This window comes from Cygnus olor, chromosome 15 (genome assembly GCF_009769625.2).
Source record: "Cygnus olor isolate bCygOlo1 chromosome 15, bCygOlo1.pri.v2, whole genome shotgun sequence".
In the NCBI taxonomy this organism is placed as follows: Eukaryota; Metazoa; Chordata; class Aves; order Anseriformes; family Anatidae; genus Cygnus; species Cygnus olor.
This window is the reverse complement of record NC_049183.1, coordinates 10,332,817-10,349,774: the sequence shown is the minus strand read 5'-3', so window position 1 is coordinate 10,349,774 and position 16,958 is coordinate 10,332,817. Positions and strand designations below refer to the sequence as shown.

At 36.5% G+C, this 16,958-nt stretch overlaps 1 protein-coding gene across 1 annotated transcript; it reads right to left on the bottom strand.

Moving 5' to 3' along the window:
- Nucleotides 1-12: 12 nt before the first annotated feature.
- On the bottom strand, nt 13-16,297 carry RSPH10B (radial spoke head 10 homolog B). Its single transcript, XM_040574540.1, is given in 23 exon segments — nt 13-560; nt 563-717; nt 1,116-1,308; nt 2,468-2,578; nt 3,138-3,189; nt 5,255-5,298; nt 5,301-5,430; nt 6,340-6,407; nt 6,410-6,449; nt 7,255-7,400; nt 7,506-7,585; nt 8,269-8,380; nt 9,117-9,306; nt 9,750-9,871; nt 10,377-10,518; nt 11,233-11,409; nt 12,267-12,387; nt 13,031-13,116; nt 13,587-13,760; nt 13,993-14,061; nt 14,329-14,404; nt 15,147-15,455; nt 16,093-16,297. Coding segments are annotated over 22 exon segments (2,571 nt in total). The 5' UTR covers nt 15,380-15,455; nt 16,093-16,297; the 3' UTR covers nt 13-510.
- Nucleotides 16,298-16,958: the final 661 nt, after the last annotated feature.

Below are 16,958 nucleotides of genomic sequence, written 5' to 3'. Positions count from 1 at the left end.
CTCAGAAAAGGTGCTAGAAAATTATTTGTTCAAAGTTGACCTGTTTTTAAAGCTTCTCCTTCATCCTGATTCACCTTTTTTGTTGTCAAATTCTTACTTAAACGTAGGTGTACTCCAGACTGGACCACAAAAATACTTGCTTATATGAAGCATTTCAATCAAATAGACAATGGTTTAAGGAGAAACCATTTACTTAGGGCATACACTCGTGATATGGGATATCAATTCTATACCAGCTTAACAATGATAGAAGTTTTAGTTAATCATCAAATACTGACTTTTGTAATAGTTTTCTTTATGCAAAGGGTTACACTCATTTAACTAACATATTCTTTTTCCCAAGGCCCTTCATTTAAAGCAGCTGGCCATGAAGTTTAATTTCCCTGTGAAAACATACCATGCAGTTTTATCTCACTTGTGTTTTAAATGCTACTGCAGGTGTTTTTTAGTGTTTGTTTTTTTCTTCAAAGAATACTTACATACTTGAAATTTCAGGCCTCATCAGAAGATTTACTTCTTCTTTCTCTTTGCGCCAGCAGGCACCTTGGTAACAACAGGGGTGGTACAATGGATGCCTCTTCCTTTGGAGGGGTTACTAACTGTGGAACAGGCTCCTCTAACTCCTTAATGGCTGTATTGTTGGACTCAAAAGATCCTTTTTCAACTGTGGCCTCTTCCGGCCTTTTTGCCTCTTCTGCTTCTCTTTCAGCAATAAGCCTGAGTGAACAAAGTTTATATTTATGTACTGCAGATTTATACTGGCCAAGCAACTACACCTATATTCACATTATAAGCTGTCATACTGTAGAAAAGCAGAAAGTCCAGCTAGTTAATCCTTCAAGTCCAATTTATAGCATTCAAAAATACATTTGACTTGACTGCCTTTATACAGAGCAGAACTAGGAAAGATTGTTCTGTAACCTAAAGAGAGCCTGCATTCATTATTCCTGACAGTAATAAAGTTACACAAGTTACGTTCTATATGTTGCTTACTACATTTAGATTATTTTTCCCCAGTTGCAGTATGCTATATTACTTTATTACAGTGGATTTCCTGTTTTCAATAATTTTGCTAATAGAAGATAAAATATTTTAAGATAAGATAACATACGTACTTTGCCAGCTCTTCATCCTTCATCTTTCTCAGCTCAGCTAACTCAGCATCCTGTATTTGATTTTCTTTTATTTTTTCCCTCAGTGCTTTTTCATGATGGTAGGCAGGAAAGAAGTTGTTTATAAAAAAGATTTGCACCTGATACATCCACCGACCAAATTCCTCATCTTTTACAGTTTTGGCTTCTAGTTTATCTGCAACATACAAATTAAACACGTTTATTTAACATAATATTTATATTTCAAATGCCTGTTGGACTACGGTATTTCAGATCTGACACCCTGCAACAGAAAAGTCTAGCTGCACTGATCATTATGCTCCTCACCTCTTCATATCTGAGGAATACATGCTTGTTTCTGCATGGTATAAAAGATAGAAACTCAGAACTGATACACGTGAAAGGGGATGGCCCTTTTGCAGATCTTCAGAGCCACTCATCTCTGGGAATGGCATCAGAAGAATATAAACACTCCCTTTAATCCTATGACAGATGTCTTAATTATGCAGTAGTCTGACAACAGTTCAGGACCTGGGACTCCCGTACATGTGGGAATGGAGGGATTAGTATGCCTCTCTGAAAGAACAGAACTGCATCCAATTGCTGTGGCTGTCAAAAAAAAGGCTAGGTTACATCTGATTGTTCTTTACAAAATAGAGTTTTTTCAGATCTAACTGTTCAGTCATCAGATTTCAGTGAAAGATATGATGGACTGCTTAAAAAAAAAAACACAAAAAACCACCTGGCCTACTATGTTCTTGCATTTGGGTTCTTTACCCTTGTAACAAGTTAACAAAGACAAAAAACAGCCCCAATGAGACCTGCTAACCAGCCAGAAGGGCAATGTTATAAAAAGGTGAGTAACAAGAAAGTTAGTAGGCTCTATATATGAAAATGCTCTTAGCAATTTTTCTTCTGCATGAATGCTGGCCTGTCATAACACAAAACATTTTAACCCAGATAATGGTGGCATGCCATTCCTGAATATGCAATAATAATTCTTTTAATAAGTAAAAGATGCAAGAAATAGCCATAATATCTTTTATTTTTCCAAGATTGAGCTTCCCATAGAGTAAATAAAACTAAAATTTTATAGATCCCCTACAGATAAGATGTGGTGTTTTAAAATTGTGGAAATAATATTAAGTTTTCACTTTAAATTCTCATTAAGTTACACTTTCTTAAATAATTCTTTTAAAATTTTCTTCAAAATATTTCCTCCGAATTAATGTTCATTTACTGCCCTCGTTGTGACAAGCTGAAATCTGCATATACAAATAATTATTTCACAACTGAAGAGCTAGAGGGGTGTGTATGTGTGGCATGTTCATCTTAAGACAGTAGGATTGCTTTACCTGTCAGTTCCATTGCTGGACAGAGATCTTGTCCTTTGTCTGTATCCCAGCTGGACAATGACCGAACATCTTTGACTTCTCCATGACTTGTGTGGAATGAGAGGACAGGATCTGGTACTGCAAACACAGAAAAAAATAAAATGACTCAGTCTGTAATTCTGTGTGTTAAGTATTTGTTTTGATCTTCAGCAAAAACAAATACAGATTATCATCACCGTCCAGCTTGTTTAGTGGTCGAAACACTTCCATACCAATGAAAAGATTGTTTATAATGAATGCACAGTGTAGAGTTCAATCTCCTGCTTCCATGCCCAAGAGTGGGGACAGACCAGTAGAATTTAGGTTTAAATTAAGTTAAAAAAGCCTCTGAGGTTTTTTTGGTTTGTTTTTTTTGTTTGTTTGTTTGTTTTGTTTTGGGGGGTGGTAATGAAAAAACATGATTGTTTACAATTAAAAAGCACAAAACAGATTCAAACTTCCCCAGCTAACTGAGCATAACATGTTTTGGAAGCTAAACATGGAGAGGTAAACCTTGTCGTAAGTACAGAACTGAATGCCACTACCCTCCATAATTACAATACATCCAAGTGTTTCAACAATTAACTACTGTTTTAATCATCATTAAATTTGTAGCTGCCTATAGATGCTTATGGTTAACTACAGTACTCACCCATTAGAAATTCTTGCAGAGACTGCCCTCGGTCTTCACAGGGTCTCGGTGGCTGGCAAGAAGTTTTAAATTCAGTTACTAAATGCTTTGTCTTGTGTTCAAAAAAAATATTGAAATTACATTGTCCATTTGGATCATGCAAATATCTACCCCCAAAGCACTCTCCTAACCAAATACATTCTTCAATTATGCCTATTTCAAAACATTTAACTTACAATAGTGTTTGACACATTCAAATATTAGCAAAACAGTCACAACACTTTGCCCTTGACAATGGCCAGGGAATTAGGATTATCCTATTTCAGAGTAAAGGAAAGACACAAGTACAGAGAACAAAAGCTCCTGCTCTTATTTGCTGTGCTATATTCTATTAGTCATCTATTTCTGGCTATAGGAATATACTACAGGAACTACATTCAGTGAAAAGAAAAGATCATTATTTAAAAGTGTATCTGAGGAGGATCCTTTGAAATCTTTCCTACTGTAATCCCAAGCTTTTACTGTAGCCCAGTGATGCCACTCTTCAGACAAGTGACAGCAAAAGTCTCACAATAGCTCAGGTCAAACATGGTTCCATTTTCAAAGTGTTGGTATGTTTTATTTCATTTTAAGTCAGGAAGTTTCTAAATTCTCTGACTAATCCTTAGTATCTTACCCTAGAATCACAGACATCAAACAGAACATTTTTGTTCTTGGAATATCAAAAATCTCACCATAATCATATTCAGGTATCTTTACTTCACTGATTCTACCCATGGTTAAAAGAATACAGCCTCAATGGGTGCAAAACTGTAAAGGTGGTGATGTTGAAAAAACTGCCAGAAGAAATCTGAAAAGTGTTTTTAGGAAGTATGTTACAGTTACTTTCTCCGGTGCTACTAAATCTCTTTGCCCACTTCTAAGCCTCTAACTCCCCACCTTGCTAATACAGGTAACACACGTAGCTTTATTCACCACTGGCTTCTGCTTTAGTTTATGTAGAAAATACCAACCAATATCCTAAATAAAATAGCTAAGAATATGTGTAGGAGCAAATGCTTTGTTAGCAGTAGAAATATCCCACTTGTAGGCTCATACATGCATTCAGGCAAAGGAACACATTTTAATATTAGGTGAAATTCTAGCCCCTTTCAAAACATGTAACTACCTTGGCTTCTCTGTCACCCATGAATGGCAAACCCTCAGCTTTCAGTATGGGCTTTTTATGTACCTCATGCTTCTTTATGTCATCTTGTGATATGACACTTTTCCTTGAAGACAACCATGAGCAACTGTTGAACTCAACTGCCTCAGAAATGTCATCATTTATGTCTGCACCAATTATGCTTCTGCTGTAAGTGTACTAGTAAAAAGTAAACAAGATATTCAATATGTTTTAAATGAAGATTTTTCTATTAGTCTTTGAAAATGAACTAGTTGAATTGGCCTGTTTCACTGTGCTACTGCATGAGTACTTGCAGTGATGCAAGGTAATAAGGTTACACAGGAGAGCAAAAAATGGACAGAGAATGGGAAAAGGTGGTGTTCAGTGGCGCTACTTACTTAGAGACTGAAATTAGTTTCTGAATTCTCTGCAATTTAATAAAAGATATTTTCATCTTGTGCATAACTCTTAATAAGTCTTGCTTTCAACTATCCTGTGACCATTTTTTGGATGTAAGATGTAATTACACGAGTGTCATAGGCAGCATCTTACAACCTACAGAATCCTTACTCAAAAGATTAGCAAAAAAGGAGTGCAGCATACCTCTGGAATGCACATTCCCATCTGTCCAATAGCTTCAAGGCCATTCTTACACGGCATATTTTAGACATCCACTTAGAGCAGGAGAGGCATGTCCTCCACCAGTCAACCCCTTATCATTCCCCTTTGAACACTGGAGAACCTGAAAGTGCTTTATGTGTTATTTATAATTATCTATGAAAATGTGCAAGCCTGTTTATACTGTCTATTACCGATAATGCAATCTAAGGTACCAACAACAGAAAAAGCAGAAGGATCCAATAAAATGGCGTTTATTGCAAAATGATGAATTTGGTTTCTATGTTCAGGCTTTGCAGGGCCTGACTTTGCCCTCTAAGTGGACATACATTTATCAGGTCTGTATTAACTTTACCTGGGAGAGAGAATATTCTGGACACAGAGACACATTCGTGGTTTCTCGGAGAAATCCTCAACTCTGAAGTTACTTCTCTTCTGATTATCATGATCTACCTGCTCTTTAATCATATCATTGGTAACATACACCAGCGCACAATCGAGAAGAGCTTCAACAAATTCGAGAAAAACCAACTAGAGTAAAACAAAATACAGTTATTAATTCATTAATTTTCACAAATCCTTTCATCACAGGTAAATTGTCTGAGCAAACAAAGAACTCAAAAACTGATTGTTCACAAAGCCTCACCTGCTTCATGTATCTACTCGAACATCCCTTCTTTTGGAGAAAAAAAGAAAATTAAATTGAAAAAATTCAGTCAGTGATATACTGTCTTATGCCTTATACAAATCTCATTAAAATAAAATACCGAATAGATTTTTGCTATATCTGGAGCTACAAGAAATTTTTCCCTGAGCAATAACATAAAATTATTGGCATTACTTAAAATGTTTAATTGTACATGATGCTTCCAGAGAGACCAAGAATGGGTGTAATTGAATCCTTTATTAGTGCTTATACACTGTACTCTCAGTTTATCAGATACTGTTTAAAATCATATTCAAATCATATTCAGTCATATTCAGTTATGTCATTACAACAGATTGTCACTGGATAAGAGCTAGTTCTTTAAGGGTGAAGGCCCTCTATGGCATGCCAGCTTGTAGCTCAAGAGTCTTCTACCATTCCTCAATGGATAGTGACTCTTGGTGACACCTCACGCATCACTAACCAAGTATTTGCCCTCTGTGTTACAATACTTTTAAGGTGTTATCTCTATGATCAGCGCACAGGTATGCTGAGACTATACCAAAGGCAATATAATAAGCAAACATGGAATTACACAAGCTGTACTAGAAGATATGGGCACAGAACAACAGAAGATAAAAATATTACAAATTTTGTGCTCATTTTTTTCATAATAAATTACATTTTCTTCACATTTTAGCAGAAGGGAAAACTGTTTGCAACATTTTCTAAAATTAATTTTAATTGTTCCTGTAGCAATGAACTACTATGTAGTATATTTTTTCCATACACACCTCCTGTTCCAGGTTGATACTACTGCTGTCATGTAGAGATGGACCATCTTTGACAAGTATTTCCACAGTCTCGAAGCAGTTAATTGTTTGCTGAGAAGTTAAAATCCTGTGTAAGATTAAATATTACAAGTTAACAGCACTTAAGGCATTCCCATATGAACCTAATCCAATTCCCCTTAAAGCCCGTGTCAAAATCTCTATTGGTTTCAAATGATACTTCCACTACACAAGTAATGATAGACTGAAATTCTGGATCAACAGAAGTCAACAGTAATTTTTCTGGCAATTCAAAACAGTGTTAAGAAAGAACTTGAGAAAGCTCATAAATAGAATATTAAATATTACAATTTGCCATCTGATAGTTTTAATTAGAAAATTTCAAGGAAAAGAAAAAAGGCTTGGATTTAAACAGTGAAAGGGACTCAAAACACAGTTATATCAATGGAAATTGTTCCATAGCTTCAGTGTAATCTATGTCCGTCCCTGGATTGCTGAATTTTAGTAAAGAATCTCATGACCATGATGCAGTAAGTTAAATTAGTACCTTATTAAAATTCTTTATTTGTTATTTCTAAAGTTTCCAGTCTTTAAGTTCTACCAGTATGACATTTCGGCACATATATTTTATGGGAGGAAAAAGAAAAAGAAAAAAAAACAGCAAAAATATTTATATTCCCTTAAAACGTGTCTAAGTTTTGATGATTTGAAATAATCAAGTAAGAAATCAGAAGGCAATCCTGCGAAGAGCACATAAATTTCTATGTAACAACTGTAACATCTGTTGGACAGTTTGTACAAACGGCAATGCTCATATTTTTTCAACTGTGCAGAAGTCACAGGGAGAATTTTTAAATGCCTATAAAAACTGAAAAAAGTGCACCTAATCACACAAAAAAAAAAATAAATAAATTACATTCACATCCAAAGGAACTGCCTCATTTTCATTGTGGGTTCAAATGGAGGTCTGGTATTTGATCTACAAAAGGCTCTGTATATTTCCCAGCATTTGTCAATGTAGCACAGGGCAAAAACAGTACGACGTTGTTCAGAAAACAAGATACCTGTAAAAATTAATTGGGAAAAAACATAAGTTACCAGAAAATTGTGAGGTATGTAGTACTAAATGAATTTTACACAGTACAGAAGAATATCCAGAATATACTTACCCTGGATATGACATGCAGTGGGAATAACATTCCTGGACACCATTTCTACAAAACACTTACTCAGATAAGGACCTTTGTCCCTACAGGTGAAACAAAAATTACATTTTTTTATTTTACATTTTGTGCAAAATGAAAGTTTTTTTTAATTATGATGTTTTTCAAAAAGTACATTTATCCTGTAAAAGTTTTATAACAGATTTTTCTTGGACACTCTTCAGTGAATTTCAGGACTCTTGGTAAAAGTCCTTCCCAAAACCATCTTGAATTATGACTCCATCATAGAACCAAGGAGAGAAGATTCACATTTATTTCTGTTCAGTATGAAAATGTCATTTAATTAATGCAAAAAACATTAAGTAGAAATTTCAAAAACACCCTCATGTTGTAGGATCAAAAGCCCACTGAAATTCCACAGTCTACCTTGCACTTCAGAAATATTTGCTACAATTTATATAGACTAGTTTAAAAAAAACAAAAAAAAAAAGAAGAAAAAAAGCATTTCACCCATACAGCCACCTCCAAAAGCACTAATATATGGTTTCTGCAATACCACAGCTGGTACTACTTAGTTAATAGTTCCAGTATTGGTTACTGGGATATTTTGCCCAGTATCAGAAGAGGCAACAGAAAGAGAATGAATAATCAAGAGTGCAAAGGCAAGCCAATGTCCTGGGAGAAGTAGAATGAAGGAGAGGAAGAAGTCCTTGTCTGGGAAGAATCAAACATTACGCTGAAATAAATTTCACTGAAAGGTGAAACTTACTTGTGCTCCTTATGATAGATATGAAATGCTAGATGAATAAGGTGAGATAAAAATGTTCTGAAGAGTAAAGTCTCATATGGAGAATGTATCTCCTCAAGTGGCGTTTTATCACCTAAAAAAATTGAAAAAATAACCTCTATTGCTATCGTGTACATTAAAATGCTCTATAACTGTATTGAGCTTATAGCTTTCTTATCCTCTCCGTCTCTACCTATCGCAGTGAAACAACACTCCTGGAAGAATCTGATGAGACACAGCATCACTTCCAAATAAGCAGGGCAAGGTAGCACAGTCCACCTATATCTATACCTTATCATTTCTCTTTCTAAAAACTCATCCCCTCAGCACATGCAAATAGAAGGGAAGTGAAGTTGGAGTTAATCCCTTCACACACTGGGGACACTGCAGTGTGTCTTTATAACAAAGGCACAGTGCAGGTCTAAATGGAGCTGACTAATAAACTGGCTCTATGGAAGAAAAAAAAATACTACATGAAAACCTGAGATAAGAGCACTTAACATAAATACGGAAGATTTTTGTCTTCTACTGGTTCTTCTCAGATCTCTTAAAACTATGTGTAACTGTAGCAACAAGACCAGTGGTGAAAAAGTTTTTATACAGATGTCTGTCTCCATAGAACAATTTTTAAGTGGTATTTTAATTTTGCATTTCTCTCACCTAAGCACCTGAAGTGCTTTTAAAAGTGTTAATACATCCACTGAAAATTCACAAGCACAGAGGAACTTGCTTTGTACCACTTACCTATGAGTAGAGCCTGCCACTCCCACTCTCCATAGCTTACTATTGAAATACCTAGATCCTACATCCTAATCAACAGAAATACAAACCACTCAATATTCGATCCATTTCAGCGAGAGTTATGTTGGAGTGATGAAGTTGGCAGTCCTTCAGAAATCTCCAAAATTGGAGCCTAGTCATAAGGAAGGTGTTGTCATGAGCATCGTCACAGCCTAAGCCGCTGTAGAAACTGTAAACTCTTCTCAGTTCTGTAATATGTCTCAACACAGCAAATTCTACCTAAATAAAGCAGGATATGTTTTCAGTATAGTCTCATAGAAAGTAGGAAGCAGCTCATATGGAGTACGTAATGCTTCTGATCTTCTAAATTCCTGGCTAAGGGACTCAGCAGAGCATTACTCAAATGAAGTTACAATACATATTTTTTGGTGACTGATAAAAATAAATTTGTCTATGTCTGCTAGTAGACAACCCTCCCAGTAGCTGCAAGTAGTTGCTGAGTGCCCTTATGAATGTTAACGTATTTTTTATTGTTTTCTAGTAGCTGCTCAGTAAGAGTCAATACAGTGTATCCATTATTTGTGCTTTTTTTCACAGCCTTCAGATTTTTGAAAAATTCTTGAACAAAAAGACTTACACTAATATATGTAAACTAGAAATAATGTGAATTTCACTGTAGAAAAAAATGACATGAAAAAAATGACTAGACAGTAGGCTCTTACTTGTCTCGTTTCTTCCTGTTTCTCTTCCCCTGGTAACAAGTCAAGCAGTGAAGATATATCTAATTCAATATCTGATCCCAGAGTAGAAGGATTTTCTGAGTCGTTAATGATTCCAATGGTTTCTAACATACAAGTAAATAAATTAGAAACAAAATGAAATTAAATACACACACAAGTAAAAGAAACCATACATTATTCCTTCTTGTTTTACTGACTTCAGAGAAAAACAGACTCCTTTACAGTGAACGGTGCATATTTCATTATCAACAGCATAGCTATTAAACTGTATTTTTTTTCAAATCCAACCACTAACAAAAAAAAATGCATATCTTATATCTGCTATGAAACTTCTAAACAGTGTTTCAAAACTGTAAGAAGATGCAGTGTGAATGTATCACTTAGTGTGATATGTATCAGTGTGAATGTATCACTGGAAACAAGAATAGGAACAAGAATATTAAAATAACTTTTAAATTAAAGCAAAAAGTATTAAAATAACTTCTGTCTTCATCAAAGTTCTTTGAAGAAATAGGTCTGGCTCTCAAATTAGCATGAACAGCTTCACATTATAGAAGAAAGAACAACAAAATCTGAATTGTGTAGAATTTGTGTTCTTAAGCTACTTACCAGTGCCAAAACAACTTCCTGTGCAAATGGCATTCAACTTTTGTGCATCCATTGCACCCACTTGAAAAGCAGGATATCCTACCATATTATCATCTATAAACTCTCCTTCATAAACATTCCCATTCTTGAAAACAAACTTGCCCTACAGACAGATGCAATTGATTAATTTTCTTATTTAATCAAAGACCAGGAAAAAGTAACACTAATGTTCTCAATTAAACTTCCTTTTAAACAATCTTGGTTATAAAGCATTATACGAGATAAAATAAAGCAAAAGAATTTTCATACCCTCTTTTATAAAGTATTTTGTCATCTGTTAATTAAAGTACACTGATGGAATGAAGAATTGCCAACATATCCTTTTTATTTTGTAACATATTTTGAAAGAAAAACACCCCCACACACACCCATATAGAAAGACTGCAGTCTTTCTTACTACTTTAACAATGTGCCCATGGTTGAGTGGTTTTTTGTTTGTTTCTTTTAAACAATCTGCTAATGTGAGAACATCTCTGTGCAAGGATAGCTTGAAATCCATTAGCTCATAGGATAAAAGCACTGACCAACTGCTGCAAAAATCAAGATGCACCAATTGAACTTAAAATCTCCACAGTGAAATATATTTCATTATACACATAACACACACTTAACTATAGAGTCAGACCAGTGGCCCAGCAAGGTCCCTGAAAAGGCTCCTACTGCTCTCAGTGGACTCTGTCCTTTATGTTAGGATTCCATCCACAATGCAAATTGAATGTAGTTTTTGGTACAGAAATCTTGAGATCCACTATACAAGATCAGAATGGACTAATCTGGTGTTTTCTCTTGCTTTGTCTTACTACTTGTCAATACGCACCTTGCCATGCTTCTTATTACAAACCCATTCGCCATCATACACTGCTCCACTGGCATAGATGAACCTCCCACGTCCATGTCGTTCCCCATTTACAAAATTCCCTATGTATTTATTTCTTAAAGGGTACTGAGATGCAGGCATTCTCTTCAGAAACCATATGTGGGTGCCATATCCATGCTGAAAAAAATTCGTGTGGTTAAAAAAAAAAAAGTCTCCAGAAGAGCTACTACTGCTACCTGTCCTGACTTTTATAAAGGACGACCTCCTAGGCATCTCTAAGAGTTGCTACTGATAAATCTCTCAAATAAAAGCACACAGTGAATAGCTGTAGTACTTCAAACCATACATAGAACTATATTCTACAAATGTGCGTGGGAAAAGCATTCAGCGGATATACCGAATGAACATATACTTAAGCAGGCTTTACCAACAGGACTCCTAAAAACATCCTTCCTATCTGAATCCTTTCAACTGTAATGCTGAACAGCCAGGTGAGGAACAGCATGCCACAAAGCACCACGATGTTCCAGAAGCTGGACTCCTCAGCAATTTTATGCAGAGTAAAAAGACAGAGGAAGTTCTTCCCATTCTTTTTCCAACAGAATAATATATGGAAGGAACAGAAAATGCCAGAAATCTCCTTATACCCTAAACCTTTTACAAGAGGGAGCAGTGAAGTCTCATATTTTACAGATGACACAAGTAAACTGTCACATACAGTCATGGTCAAAGTCTTATCTCAAGCTAAGTATAGCCACAAAAATTTAACTTTTCTAATGGGAAATAAGATTCTTAATAATCAAAAAAAAGTTTTAAAAATTAAATTATAATTTTGTAAGATTAAGTCAAAAGCCGTTAAAAATGGGAATATTCCAAACATGAGAATTAACTTAGAACAAACATCATATTTCCTTGATCTCAACTAGCAAGATCGTACCAAGCTCCTTTGATCTTGCACAAAACTCCCTATCTAGTTTGAATAGAGCAAAGGATAGATGTTCAACTAAAGAGGTTGCTGGGGAAGAAATTAATACCTGTATGCCATACACCCACTGTCCAATATACTCTTGATTATCTGTCAACCACCTCATTCTTCCTCTTCCATGACGTACATTTTTCTCCCACTGACCTTCATAGGTATTGCCAGACTTATAGCTGCAAAAAGAAAAAAATGTTAAGATTTCACACTGAATTCTGAGTGGGTCTTATGAAAGCAGAGTTTATGCAAAGCCTCAATGCTAATAAATTTAGCATTTCTTAATGTTAAATATTAGTGTTAGTTTGAAAGCTGGCTCACTGTGACATGGATACACAGGTTTGACTGTGCTCACTCTTTACCAAATCTTAACTAATAAACCATTGTAAAAATATTAACCAGACCTTTTTTTTCTCCAAAGAGACTTCATCATAACTAATAAAAATATTATCTTATATATAACTAGACCAAATAATTCATTTATTCATGAAAGCACCTCTATCTGTTCAAATCAATTTAGTTCATTTGTTTTGAAATGTTGATTTGTGGTTTACTAAAGCTGATTCAGGATAATTTCATCTTTATAGTCTATCTTTTTGGCAATAATCAGTATAAATACATTAACATAAAAACGTAACTCATAGAGAAGGTCTATGTTATTACAGTCAAGCACTTCGTACAGTTATTTTTTCCACTGCAGGAAGTACATACTACTATGAAATGGCAGCACTTGCACCTGCTTTAAACAATTGGAAAAAACATATGACAATATATGCAAAATAAATAATATGAAGATAAGAACAAAAGTGTTATCATCTTTACCATCTCATTCCCCATCCTTCTTTGACGTTATTTAGCCAGTCACCTGAATACCAAGAGGTGTGCTCCCGATCATAATAAACGGTACCCTAAAAGAAACAGTACCATCAAATTAAATCAATACCTAAGTATTCATCTACACTTAGAAAACATCACTTGGTCTGTCTAATACATCCGGGAGGTGGGTTCACTTTATCCTTTGTGGAAAGCAGTAACACACTGCTAGAATGTGGCTACGGATGCAGTCATCAATTTTGGCTTTGTCGTCATCTAATTGTAGCAGCCTTAAGGATTAACAGAACACACAACAGACCAATTACTCTTTTGGCAGACTACTCATCCCTTCTACTACAAACAAGATCCCAACGCAGTTGTTTTAATTACTATTCACAACCTCAGAAAAGGTTCTGAAAAAAAAAAAAAAAAAAAAAAGAATCTCTATGTAGGATAAGACCATGCAATGACACAGAACATTTTTGGAAAATCCCTGCACAAGAGTGGATTATGTTCTAGAAGGCACACACCCAAAACTATGCTCTCATTTGGTGTTTTTATTTACCTTTCCATGTCTTTTGCCTTTATACCAGTAACCAATATAAGAAACTGGATGGGTACTGCTCCTGAAAAAGCCAAATCCATGCCTAAGTCCATTCTCGATTGATCCTTCATAATAGCTGCCATCATTCCATGTATAGCATCCATTAAGCATCTGCACATTCTTAACAAATGTTCCCTAAAATATTAAATTACAACATTTAAAAAACTAAGGCATTTGACTCGCTGTTCCTTCTTAACGCAAGGAAGACATAACCAACTGAGGACTCAGATTTATGGCTGAAATCACTACCACAGTTCTGCAGTTGCAACCTGTATTGTACCAATTACTGTAATGTAACTACTTCCCTCAAATTTACACATCTAATCAGCTGTAACAGTGTTCAGTCACAAGGTATAATGCACTTTACCTCATACTTCACTCCATCAGCCCATGTGTAAGTCCCTTGTCCATGCATAAACCCTTCAGAAAACATCCCCTTTAAAAAGAAAAGAACAGTATTGTTTGCAAATTTATTCCAACCACAACTGAAGCCTACAGTGACCATAAAATTTCATAATAATAGCATATTAAATTCCCTCCAACTACTAGTTGCCAATGAAGTTTTAATGCCAGAAACCAACAGAGCTTTCGATGCTTACACATTTTAAGCACTCAACCTCCACCTACATTAAGAGAAACAGCCTGTTTGATCTAGAAAAATAAGTTTATCCATCACTATTTTTTAATTAATTTATACACCCACCTTATACGTGTTTCCTCCCTCAAAATATGCAACACCTTCACCCTCATACAATCCATGGACTTTTTCACCTTCATAGCTACAAGGAAAACAAACTAAAGATGAACATTTCAAGTCACCAATACACCTAAATCATGGCAGACATACAATAAATGACTTTTGTTTTACCATGGTTTGAACACAGGTCAGTTATTGTATCTTGTGTAGAAAACAGAGCTACAAAATTTCCAATTTTCAGAATCCTCCCTGTAGCATTTCACATAATTACCATGTTGCCACAGACCCAAATTATTTTCAATTAAAAAATAAATAAAATAAAATCATACTGGTAGCATTTATTAGCTTACAACCAGGCAACTTGGTGAATATCTGAAACATTACATACAGTTCCCTTGAACTACAAAAGTATTTGTTATACAATGGCATTCACCTGTCTTCCTCAGTTTAGGATATTTGTAAAGGATATGAACAGCTCTACACATTAAAAGGCAGCAACAACTGAAAATTAAGTGATGTGGGTAAATTTTTTCTACATGTTGATATATTTAGACTAAACTTCACCACACCTAAACAAAGCTTAAAGAATGAGACTTCTGGCAAGCAGCAAGTGCCAGCAACACTCTAGGATCCAGAAAGGCAGTAGAATTTCTATGCGTATCACTTTTATAACATGTCAAGGCTACTAGATCTGAATAACCTCATATGCTGTCTCAAATCACGGATCTGATCCATATTTGTATGACAAAAATGTGTATCACTGTACACCACAGATACTTAAATGAGAATTCCCAGTTTAACTGATATATTTGTAACAACCATACCTTTTTACAATAAGCTGAGTAAGAATAGGCTCCTCATAGTATTGAGGAACATTTTGGACTGGACGTTCTTCTACCTCCTCTGGTTCTTTATCTGATACTGCTGTGCTTGCCTGTGCTTCCTGCAAATCCGTTAGCTTTGTTGAACTACTCTCAGTTCTGGCACCTTGTTCAGCGATAGAAGGACGTACAGACCTTTCTGACTTCTTGACATCTTTCTTCTTATCCTTTGCCATAACTACTGAATTGCCTCAACATCTATTATCCTCCCAAGTATCTACTGTCTTCTTATACAAAGATTTTTCCCCATATCTGATGCAAAAACAAACAAACAACACAGATAACTAAATGAAAAAATTATAAATCTTTCCTTAAGTATATTCACTTAAATACATACACATATTCATACAGGTATTTAAAATCAGTGCTGTAATAAGAGTAATTCCTCAAAGAAGTGTTTTCAGCTTGTGGCAGTCAGACTGCAGGGTTAACCAGAACCAATGTCTGCCTCTATGAAATCCATCAAATACTGACAAAACACTATTGCCAGTAGACCAATTTTTGCTATGCAGAGAGGTGTCCATCTTTACTAGGGGAATTTTAGGGTCTAGATTTAATCATGTAGAAAAGTTGAGCACCTTTTTTCTTAAGAAGACAGTTTAGTGGGCTTCTTTAAAGTTACAGTTGAAAGAGTATTTTGGATTTTAACCTGCTTTTGTTGATCTGCAGACAACCACAACATACAAAAACCATTACAGCTTATGAAAAAACAGGCTATTTTGCCAGTCGTTACACGAATGCCTTGGGACAGCTTCCCCAGCCATAACAACAAAAAACCCCACTCTTTTCACAGACGGGCCACCACTGCTCTGTAATACAAGAATCAATCCCGCATTTTGCAGAGGCGGGAACCGACAGAGCCAGCCTCAAGCACCCGCCATGTTCTCACCACAGCCTGGCTCCAGCAGGCGCCTGAACCCCTCAGGCACTACCAGAGCAATCGCGCCCAGGCTGCGCGGAAGAGCCGAGCGGGCGCGAAATGGCGACCGGGTGCAGCCCCTCGAGCACGGGCAAAGCCGCGGGGCCCCCCGGGCCGCCGCCGCCTCACAGCCACCACCCCCTCCCGCGCAGCCGCTCCGCGGCCGGGGCTGCCGTGGCCTCCGTAGCCGTAGCAACTGCAGGGCCCAGCCCGGCCCCCAGGCCGGCGAGGCCCCGCCGCTGCCCGGGGAAAAGCCCAGAGCGGACCCTGCCCGTGCCGCCCTCAGGGGAGCGGCCGCCCCCTTGTCCGGCGGTGAGGGGAGCCTGGCTTTGTGCTCGCTGTAGGGCCGGAGGAGGTTGTTTCTGCCTTACGCGGGCCGCGAGGGAAACCGCTTTACCTCGAGTTTATTTTACTTTGTGAAATCATGGATTAAAACTGCCCGTTAGCAGATGTTGAACTCGTTCCACAGATAGTGTATTTATGGCACTTGGCACATTCACACTCAAACGCAAGACAGCTACAGACATTTGGATATGGTCTCTGAGTGTGCCCATCAAAACCACAAAGCTGAGAGAAGCAGTAGATGCTGATCTGCACCAGGACAGCTCCACCATCACAGCCACAGCGCTCCATAAAAAAGAGCAGTCAAAAATAAAAAAACAAAGTCCCCTAGATCAAATCTTAGTCCTACAGAAGTCAAAGACCTTTTTAGTTGTTTTGTTTTGTTTTTTTAATATGACAATTTTCTAACTACTGTGATTCTAATAAGAGTGAGTTTGACTCACAAGGTCTGACTTGTAATACTCCCTCTCCCCAGCGCCTGGTGAAACAGCTTT